The sequence below is a fragment of the Cebus imitator genome, unplaced genomic scaffold, assembly GCF_001604975.1.
Source record: "Cebus imitator isolate Cc_AM_T3 unplaced genomic scaffold, Cebus_imitator-1.0 Scaffold592, whole genome shotgun sequence".
In the NCBI taxonomy this organism is placed as follows: domain Eukaryota; kingdom Metazoa; phylum Chordata; class Mammalia; order Primates; family Cebidae; genus Cebus; species Cebus imitator.
The window spans coordinates 1,029,548-1,040,781 of record NW_016107907.1 but is presented as its reverse complement, the minus strand read 5'-3'; the positions used below and the strand labels follow the sequence as shown (position 1 = coordinate 1,040,781).

The 11,234-nt window shown below is 37.9% G+C and overlaps 1 protein-coding gene across 4 annotated transcripts in view; it reads right to left on the bottom strand.

Moving 5' to 3' along the window:
• Positions 1–522: 522 nt before the first annotated feature.
• LOC108294621 (GRB10-interacting GYF protein 2-like) overlaps positions 523–11,234 on the bottom strand; it is a 99,814-nt gene continuing 89,102 nt past the window's right edge. For 2 of the 4 annotated variants that reach the window (XM_017516538.2, XM_017516539.2), the window contains 6 exons: positions 9,808–9,987; positions 5,923–6,140; positions 5,668–5,830; positions 5,392–5,580; positions 1,974–2,170; positions 523–771 (listed from right to left, as the gene is read on the bottom strand). In XM_017516538.2, coding sequence (XP_017372027.1) covers positions 538–771; positions 1,974–2,170; positions 5,392–5,580; positions 5,668–5,830; positions 5,923–6,140; positions 9,808–9,987 — 1,181 coding nt within the window. In that variant the 3' untranslated portion in view covers positions 523–537. The remainder of the gene's footprint in view (positions 772–1,973; positions 2,171–5,391; positions 5,581–5,667; positions 5,831–5,922; positions 6,141–9,807; positions 9,988–11,234) is intronic. The other 2 variants (XM_037734238.1, XM_017516540.2) reach the window with 2 other exon arrangements.

Genomic DNA, 11,234 nt, shown 5'->3' with positions numbered 1-11,234 from the left:
ATCTCAGCTCACCGCAACCTCCATCTCCTAGGTTCAAGCCATTCTCCTGCCTCACCCTCCCAAGTAGCTGGAACTACAGGTGCCTGCCACCATGCCCAGCTAATTTTGCATTTTTAGTAGAGATGGAATTTCACTATGTAGGCCAGGCTGGTCTCGAATGTTGACTAGGCTGGTCTCGACCTCCTAACCTCAGGTGATCCGCCCGCCTCAACCTCCCCAAGTGCCGGGATTATAGGCATGAGCCATCATACCAGGCTGTATTCAAATTATTTTCACATAGGCTGACTATCCCTAATACAAAAATCTGAAATCCAAAATGCTCTAAAATCTGAGCATCACACAAAGGAAACATTCAATGGAGCATTATGGAATTTGGATTTTCAGATTTGGGATGTTCAACTGGTACATACAATGCAAATATTCAAAAATCAGGGGAAAGAATCTAAAAATATCTGCAATCAGAAATATTTCTAGTCTGTGTGTGTGCATGTACACATGAAGAAAGCCTGCTGACTTCTTTTTCTACTATAATTCAAATTAAACAAATAACTTCTTAGAGATTCTGTAGGTAATGGCATACACTTCAGCACTGGGCAAAAGGAACAACTTGCCTTGAATTTCTCCCTGAGGATCTTTGTAATACCACTTCTGCATTGCTTCATGCATCAATGGAATCGACACTCCTTTAGCTCTGTGCTCTTGCAGTTTTGATACCAATCTCTCATCATCTAGTGCACTGTCTTGGAGATAAGCCACCATCTTCTCAGCTTGCTAATAACAGAAAAACAAAAATCAAGGAAACAAACGATCCTAAATTAGTACTTGTACACATAATAACAGTGCCTGCCTTTTTTTTGGACTACTTGATCTACAAAAGTCACTATGCGAAGAATATAGTAGGTAACATTTTAATTCTCGCAACAATGCCATGAAATAGGTACTATCCCCATCTTACAGAGGGGAAACTAAGGCTCAGAGATGCCAAGTCTTGCTCAAGATCTCAAAATTACTAATCAAATCAACTAAGATTAAAACACAAACTGCTAGAGATCATAGCCCAGGGTTCAAATCAACACTAGTACCTTTTTTTGTTTGTTGTTTTTAATGGAGATGAGGTAAGTTTTATGTGATGTGATGTGATGTGATGTGATGTGATGTGATGTGATGTGATGTGATGTGATGTGATGTGATGTGATGTGATGTTACGTTACCCAGACTGTTCTTGAACTCCTGGGTTCAAGCGATCCTCCCACCTCAGCCTCCCAACTAGCTGCGACTACAGACATGCACCACCTTGCCTGGCTAAGAGTACTTTTTAAACTAATAAGCTGTTGGTCAACTCTAAATGGTATAAACTAAACCTGTAAAAAGGATGTTAACAGAACAAAAGGCTCAATTAATACAATTACAAATAAAATCTTTTATAAGTTTTACTAAGACACTATCTCCCTTTTTCCTTTCTTCAGAATTTCCTGCCACTAGTCATCCCACCCCAAAGGGAAACGAAATTCTTTTGTAGAAAAGCAAGCTATCACTTACTTTACATATAAAAATGGTATACATAATCTTGGGGAAATTTAGAGACATGAATAAGATGTTAATGCTCTGAGAGTTTAACTATTTTCCCTGTTACACTTGAAGCAATAAATACAGAAGACACAGTGATCATCCACAGCTGCTTGTATTCTCCTTTTGTGGCATTCCATTAATGTCCAAAAAGAAAAAAGAAAAGTAAATAGCTAAGGGCAACCTAAGAGCAAAAAATAACCTGACATAATGACTACCACATAGCAGAAACTTATAAGCATGAAATGATTTGAAAGACAATTACTTGTACAAATAAACACTAAATAGCCAATTTTTCCAGTATTTAAAATCTAGTGACAAAAGTTCTTGTATTTGAATATTCACCTAAGGCCTGCACTTTTTATGGCAGTTTAAGAAGAGACAAAAAAGAATGACAGGATTTTTACCTGCTCCAAATGTTTGAGACCTTCTTCATCATCAGGTTCTGTGGAAACACTGCCCATTCCAGGAGCACCTACAACTGATGTTTCAACTGGCCGGAGGGTAGGACTAGGATTGGGAACAGGAGGTGGAAGTATGAGAAGAGGAGAGGCTGTGTCTGAAGGAATCTGCGACAGGGGTTGCTGGACATCAGCAACCATTTCTAGGGGGGAAAATCAGATGAAAATCCTTTGAAATATAGAGACTTGTATGAAGGTTAACTACATTATCAAGTTGCACAGCCTGCTAAATGGGCCCAATGGAAATGTGAACCCTGTCATGAACAGTGAAGCTACTTCTATGGAGACAATATTCTTTCCTAGAACAACAGAATTAATGACAAAAGGTAAGAGTTAAAAGGTACCTAAAAGGTGCTTCTCCAGGGCTTACCTGTGTCACTAGAGCATCCACCCGGTTATAGGCTGACCTCTTAGAAACAATCAATCTAATCCTTTTTTTGTAACATGTCTCCAATTGTAAAAGATAGTTATCAATGCACCCTAAATCTTCTCAAAGGTATGGTATATCTCATCAAAACCTTTACTGAAAATATCTACGATTATGCTCAGTAAGATTAACATAATTCAATATATTGTTGTAGGATAATGAGAAGCACTTGGAGTCTACCTGTACAGTGCACGATGTTCTTCTCAATACCAATACAAATTATAAAAGAGGTTTTGTCTTGGTTCCTATTTCTAATCTCTCAATGTGTAGGCTCTTAAGAAGGAAAAGGAGGATGGAAGTAATTAGTATAATTGCAGTTTCCTTTTTGAAATCTTGTTTGTTCAACTACAGATAGCTTCTCCAAATTCCTGCTCCTCTCACTCACTCATTCTTTGCCACACTTTCTCAAAGGACAGTCTATACATGCTGTATCCACTTTACCCACGCCTGCTGTAAGGTGACTTCTGCTCTCACGTCTCCATTAAAGCTCCTCTCTCAAACATAAGCAGTGACATAAAGTTGCCGAAGAAAATGACTTTTCCTAGTCCTCCTCATCCAATCTCTTAGTAGCATCTAACATTATCAACTCAATTGTAAGCTAAAACATTCCCCTTCCTTAGTTTCCCTGCACTCTACTCTCCTATCTCAACTTTTACCTCTGAGGATTTTTCTCTGGTTCCTCTTCCTCTATCCTTTAAAAATGGGAGTTTCTCTAAGTTCTATTCTCAGTTCACTTTTCTCTTACTCCTAATAAGTGCATATAATCTCTGTAATTTTCATTCTCTCTCTAGCCCTAAACTATTTTCATCTAGCTATAGTCCCTCATTCACAACTGCTCTCTGGCCATCTCCACTTAATTTCTTCTCATCAACACCTCAGAATCAGTGTTCAAAACTGAATTTATTCTCTCCCTTCCCCAATGTGCTCCTTAACTTCCACTCTCTTTTCATGTGAATGGCACCATAATCCTCTCAGGCACTTCAGTCATCTTTGGCTCTTCTCTCTTCTTTACCCTGATATCCAGTCAATGACCAAGTCTTGCCAATTTCTATTTTAAAATCTCATCTGTCACAACTTACCTTTACAGGTGTACTACCTACCACATAATGACTGCTCAGGAGTCTAGGAGGTCACAGTAAAGCCGAACTGTCATCACAACAAAAGATAGTCCACAACCTGCTGTCAAATCCATGTTCTAACTAAGTCTCCCAATATCCTCCTTTCACACTTCATATTTCATCAAATAAAACCAAGAGCTGATTCCTGCCCAAGCCTGGATCAGTCCCACTTCTTCACTCTAGCTTTCACTGCTCCCTAGTACTGGAATGCCTTCTTCTAATTCATCTAGCTACACTTACTTCCAAATTCTACTTATTATTCCAAGATGTCTTCAGAGACCACCTATTTCCTGAAGCATCCCAAGAGTCTGCCAACAGTGAACCCCTATCTTACTTTTTGTCCTGAAATAGTGATATATGCATGTTTTATCTCCCATACACACTATAAATCTAGAGTTTTGACCTTTAATGCACATCTATGAAACTTTCTCAGAATATACATGTCTAGACTTGACCCAAGAATCTCCTGGAATAAGGCTTCAGCATGTACATTCAAAAGAATGTACAAGTAGTTCTGGGGCATATCATAACTGAAAAACAACTACTACAAATCAAACTGTCTCAAAGATATACCAGTCTCACAATGTCTGCTATGTAGAGTACAGATTCAAATACTTGCTGAGCTCCTCAGGAAGCTAAAGGCAGGAGAATCACTTGAGTCCAGGAGTTTGGACCCAGGATAAGCAACCTAGTGAGACCCTGTTTTGTTTTTGTTGTTGTTTGTTTTGCTTTTAGAGACAGGGTCTCACTATGTTGTCCACGCTGTTCTCAAACTCCTAAGTAGCTGGGATTACAGGCACATGCCACTGCACCCAGTTAATCCCACCTCTTTAAAAAAAAATTCAGCTTTGTTCTAAGCATTTAAAAAAACTGAAAAATTATTGGTTTGAGTGCTCAAAATATTCGCCTACTGGGAAAACAAGATAATAAACATCTTTATGATATTATAATGCTATGTTAGAAATAAGGCTGCTTGTTTATAAGAAATAAAAGAAGAGGACACCTACCCTAGCTTGGGGGCTTTGGGTGGAAGAGTTTCAAGAACAGAGAAAAGGGTGTGCTAAGGTATGAACCCTAGAAGCCAGGGGACATTTCAGGACCTAAAAGCTTCTGAGGCTGGTGAGTAGAAGGTGAGGGAGGTAAAGAGACTGGCATTGAAACAGCACAAAGGGAAGCAGATGCCAGATCATGCAGTGTCTCATATACCATCAAAGGGTATAAATTTTTATGGTAAAAGAATCAGTTAACCCTTCAACACCAGGCATTACAGTGACATTTTAAAATATGTACAAGAAGAAATATGGAAATGAGCATTAATATTGCCTAATAAGGTATATGAGCAACTTAAAGCAATAATTTAATACTGAAAGAGATCTATTTTAAGCTTATTCTGCCACAGATTCATACATGTTCTCCTCTTGGCTTCTTTTTGACAAACAATTTTTGTTTGTCAACTGGTAATGTAAGCTGGACACATAATTAACCATCACATGAAAGGAAGGTAACTGTCTGATATGGGAATTAAACGAATGCAGAGGATATAACATCCAGTTCACTAGTAAGGACAGGGTGGCTATGTCATAACACCTTAGGACATGAGATTCCAGGGCTCTACCCTTACAGATTCTAACTCTGTTTTGGTAAATTCTGAGATGGACACATATGTGAGAAGCACTGTTTGACTGGGTTTACTGGTAAAATTATCTGTTCTGATAATTCACCCACCTAAAGCAGTTCTAGAAGCAGAAGCCTATCATATCAGTGATCACTGGCCTCAGCAGAATCCTATTTTAGCTTGTCTGTTCCCACAAATACATACCATCCCCTCTGCTGGGCACTTTGGCTGGTAGACTATTTTCCATCCGAGTCTCCTCTTCAGTTTTCTCCATTTGCTCAGTTTGGGGTTCATCTTTCCTCTCAAACTGTGATGCTTCCTGAGACTGATGGTCTGAAGGAGTACCTGGTCTAGCAGATGATGATGAGGTCTGGGGAGTTTCCTCACTAGCTTCTGGAACATGAAGTATTCTTAGATGAACTTAGGAAAGTTTTGGTTTGATGATGAAAAAAAAAAGTAAAAGGCAAGAAGAGGGCTTACCAACTCCTACTCTATCTGTTTTCTCTCCTTCTTTCTTATTTGTCTTATCGGGTTCTTTGGTCTCTTCATTATGGCTACCCTCAGAGTCAGAGCATTCCTCCCCTTCATCCACAGGCCGGAAGTCCATCTCCTGCTCTTCTGGAATAGGCTCTTTCTGTACTTTCTGTATCAACAGAATAAAACCAAAGATGAAGAGCAGATTTGGCTTTGGTATAAGGTGAATGCTGGTCATTACATTTAAAATACATTTCTTACTTTTAGAGAGAGGAATGCTCCAGATGAATCAAATGTGCCCATTTCTTCTTCAGCATCCTCTAAGCACCATTCAGGCAAGCTATCCCTGTCATCATCTATGCTCCCACTGCCAGAGCGAACCCTTCGGTAACCCCGCTCATCATCTCTATCTCGAAAGTCAAACTCGAACCTTCGACGTCGTTCCATGTGTTCCCGCCAGCCTGCAGAACGAGGGCCATCTGAGATGAGGAGGACACAAACCTTAGAAAAGTTTTATGACAGTATTTGAAAAAGAAAATCAAAAATAGAAAATAAAGGAGAAAACTACAACTGACTGCAAACTCAAATGGACTGACCTAGTAAAGATAACACTATGCAATTAAATCAAGTTCAGAGTTCAGAGTATATATACCATTATGAAATGACAGCAGTACTTAAGTACTGAGTTATGCAACATACTCTAAAGCTTTAAAAGATAAATTTAAAATGGAGCACATTTAAAGGACACTTGGTATTCCAAGTATGCACTTTTTTTTTTTTTCATACGAAGTTTTACTCTTGTTGCCCAGGCTGGAGTGCAATGGCCTGATCTCGGCTCACTGCAGCCTCCGCCTCCCAGGTTCAAGTGATTCTCCTGCCTCAGCCTCCCGAGGAGCTGGGATTACAGGCATGCGCAACCACGCTTGGCTAATGTTTTGTATTTTTAGTAGAGACGGAGTTGCTCCATGTTGGTCAAGCTGGTCACCAACTCCCAACCTTAGGTGATCTGTCCACCTTGGCCTCCCAAAGTGCTGGGACTACAGGCGTGAGCCACCATGCCCGGCCCCAAGTTTGCACTTTTAGTAAGTCCTAGGTACTTCATTAAAATACTAATTAGCTGCCAACTCTTCATCCAGACTTAATGGACTAGACAGCTTTCCATACTGAAGTTTATGCCTTCACTTTGCCCAATCTTAAAGCATTTTCTTTCTTCCCATGAAAATATCATTCTTTATGGATAAAATCAGCTCCTTGTGTCGATTCATAATATCAGACTCATCATGCCTATTTATTAATGCCAAGTTCCCACTTGTAATTCTGATCCCCCCCCCAAAAAAATTCATGAAATTACAGTGCTGAAAGTTGTCACAGAGATTTTATAAAGTCCACTATCCTAATTTTATAGTTTAAGAAGAAACTAAAACTCTGCCAGCAGAAGTAACTCACACATGGAAAAGTAGAACTAAAATCCAATTCTGCACCCTCTGCTGCTTGTTCCACAACATGCTTACTCCTTTCCCTTCTTTCTCATCTCTTAATTCTTCCTAGGGAATTTTTATTTCCATATAATAACCCTAGGGACATTCCTAAATCTACATTTTCCAACAGAAAAAAAGACTGCCTAAGAATAAAAGATCCTACTTAAGGTGTTTTTCCAAAAAAAGAAAGGGAAATTCTGTCAGAACTGAGTCTAAAAGAGTCTTAAAAAGAAAAGCAGGCTTTCACCTATTAGAATTTTCCATCCCTGATTGCTTTCTCTGTGGGGGATTTAAAAAAAAAAAAAAAAAAAAAAAAAAAAAAAAAAAAAGAAATGTGGCCAGAGCTAAATGTTTTTACTACTGAGACAAAATTTGCAAAAAACAAGTAATCTAAAAATCAAACTGGAAAACAAAGGGCAAAATGTTACAATGCCAAATACAGGCAGCATCTGCTAAGCCACTCAGGAAACAAAATCTTATGCCCACACTCCCATCCCTGGATATAACAACAACAAAACACTATTTATTTCCTATGAGAACTAAGGAATTTTATACCCAGATTGCTTAAATGGAAACCTAGAGCCATTATACAAAAAGAGTCTTCATGATCAAATGAACTCCAGGGCCCTCCGTACTGCTTTCATTTCTAACAGTCTATACACATGCATCATGATAGGAATCTATCCTTCTAGGTAGCCGGCTCATGTTTCCGTTCATCTCCCAGACTGGATGCCTTCCTGTCCTTAATGGTCCCACCTCCATACACATCCAGCCAGAAGCCCTATTTTATATCCCATAATGTTGTTATCTTACCAGTAGTTCATCAAATTTTACTCACTAAACTAAATGCAGCAAGTAAGACATGTAAGATACTTATTAAGGCTGACCGCTGATTTACAGACCCTACATCTGAACTAAAGTTGGATACTATTTTCGTAAAGATAATAGCAGTTAAAATAATTTAAAGTTTTACTCAAATCTTAATAAAAGAATAACCATAATCTAACAAATGCTAAGAGTTAACGTATAAAAACTGCTATAATCAGACTATACTTTGAATATGCTGCGTTTAAAAAGTGAATGGTATTCTTTCTTTAAAATGCATTTACAGTGTTTTTTCAGATCCACGTATCTTTATATCCCCCAAGCCGTCTCTTAAAAGTATATGGATTTCAGCCACAGGTGTGATGGAAAAAATATATGCGTATATGGATTAAAAGTTCTGGAAGATACACAGGTTGATGACAAAAATGACATGAAAGTCAAATATTAGGGGGAAAGAAAGATTTAGAAAAGATAAGAAGATAATATATCACCAAATTTTACATGTTGGGTGGGATGTGCTTTGTTAAACTCCCTTTAATAGAATCAACATCAGACATTTGGGCTCAAAAAACACTGTTCATCTTCCAAAACATTCACCTTGTTTGTTTTTGACCAGCTGGAATTTCTTTTCTCTCTCAGCCCAGATCCTATCCATTCTTCACTGAATGCTTGTTGGGTACATAGTCTACAAACCCTCTGCCTACAGAACAAGCTCAGCATAAAATCCCATGATGTCTTTTAGAGAAGAATAACATTTGGCCCAGGACACAGACTTACGAAAATTATCTAGATCTTGTGATGCAAACAATGCCCACTAATGACAGAAAACGCATCCCAGAGACAGCCATGAAGAGCAGGTATAAAAGCATCCTAACTCTACCCAAACATTAACTTCAGTATGTGTCTATCTACCTACCACTCCATTACAATACCGTGAATGCCTGTTATAATGTCTACCCAGATCTAAGCTAGTGGTTTTGCTAATAACTTGATTTTTAAAAGTAGAAACAGTTTACATTGTAATAATTTCCTGTATTAAAGGTAAGCTGCTCTGGCAGATGGTTGATAAAATATTGTCATACACATGAAATTCATAGGGCATGCACATACTCTCTGTGTGCTTCAGTTTTGCATGACCCCACTATTCGAACTACAGTTGCATCTGATTATCATGAGGCACGGAATCAGCACTGTGGCAAGGGATGAACTTTAACACAAAGCACTAGTGTCTTCAATTACCAGCATAGCTAATGTCCAAGAAGAACAGTTTGAAGCATTCTTAAGAGACAAACAGAAGAACTAATCACTGCTATTCTCTCTCCTTTTTCTAAAGTTAGAAAGACAAAAGAATGAACTTGTGACTATGTTTCTGACCTAGGTTTAAAGCTTATTCTTCAAACAAAGTTAAATCATATTTTCGAAAGGGAAAAAATGAAAGAATAAATCCTTTCTTGTTAAGAAAAACCCATTGTTGGGGAGGGAATCACATATTTCAAGTGTGTATTTTTTATACATTTCTAAGTCTTAAAGAATGCTGAAAAAAGATTCAAAGATTTAGAGTTACACAAAACTGAATGAAACCCTCATTTCTGCAGTTGAGAGCAGGTGCTCCCTGTTACACTACACTATTTGTCCCAGAAAAACAGAAAAGTGATTTCAATCAACTGAATAGATTTAGTAGAAAATTCTTATGTTGGAATTTTTTCCAGTAATAAAACTGTGATAGCATAAATAGTATGACTGCTCCCCTCCCCCTGCCTTTATCTTTTCTATTTAATCCCTATTTCCTTCAAACTTTCCCTTATTTCAGTCCCTGTGTGCCTTTACTCAACAGAAGTCTTACCAGGACTGTGAGGTCGCCACCTCTCTCCATCCCTCCTTGATCCAGCTAGTCGCCAACCTCCATCTTCATCTTCTCCATTTTGTTCCTCTCTAAAGATACGCCAATTTTCACTTTCTGAGCGTATAAATTCATGCTTTCTCCCTACTGATGTTGGTCCACCTTCCTCAAAATTTGGTCTCCCTGTAAAGAAAATAAGTAATATGGTAAGTAAACACGAGCCTCTAACAGTAAAGATTTTAAGGACAAACTTCATAGCTCAAATCAAGCTTTCCGGCAAATGTGTCCATTTTGATCTTCAGGAAAAATCACTAAAATAACTGTGAGTATATGCATATACTACTAGACACATTTCATAAAGCTGAATGTTAACAGACTGTGCAATTATTTTTTAAACAAAAATATTATGTACAGGTTTTTTTTTTGAAAAGGCATGCAATGGAAAGCCCATCTTCCTACACAAGACCCTCAGAGTCTTACTCCCCCAAGAGTAACCACCATCAAGTTTCTTATAAAGCCTTCCCAACACTGTCCATGGGTACACTTACACACGTATACATAGCTCCCTCATCTACACACACAAACGCCACCCTCAGGATGCTATAAGAATTGTTGTTTGCTGTTTCCACTAACAGTGTATCTTGCCAATCCTTCTTTACTAGCACATACTTTTAAAAGTTATATATTTTTCATTATACAACATATTTTATATAACCAACATCTACTGGTGATTCTGTCTAAACATGGTATCTGTACATTTCAGTCCCTCTTTTATTCCAAAACAGACTGTAAAATGAAAAGCGGTAAAACCTCATTTACTCTAGCACCAATACAATACAGGCATACCATATATTGCTTTCGGACAGAATTCAAAGCTAAGCTATGTCTAACTTAAAGTCTCAAAAGTTACATTAATGTCAAAAGAGAGCCTAGTATACCAAGTAAACTAAACTGGTATTTCAAAAGGACAAGATCATCCTAAATTGTGCAAAAAAATTCTTCAGTCACCATTCCACATGTGCTAACATATGTAACTCATAACATTTATGAAATCTGACATCAAAATAGGTGGAAATCCAGAACAACATATATTGATGTCCTCAGTTTATAACAATAAAAGTTCATGTTCTTGTAATGACAAACTCAATCTTTTTAATTAATCCATACTAAAAGCAAAAAAATGATTGAACAGCATATGAAAATGAAATTCTAGTTTCTGGTCATTCTCTTATATTCCATCTTAAATATACTGAGATTCAGCATCCTGCTTGCCCATGTGGTTGTTAGTCTGCTACTAGGTATCATTTTACTGAAACATAAAATGTCTTGAGAGAATTAGTACAGCCACATTTTTCATCAAGTCATGTTAAGTTCTGCCTCCAGGGACCATGTTCATTTTCATAAGAGAAGGGTGAAAAGACACCAACTTT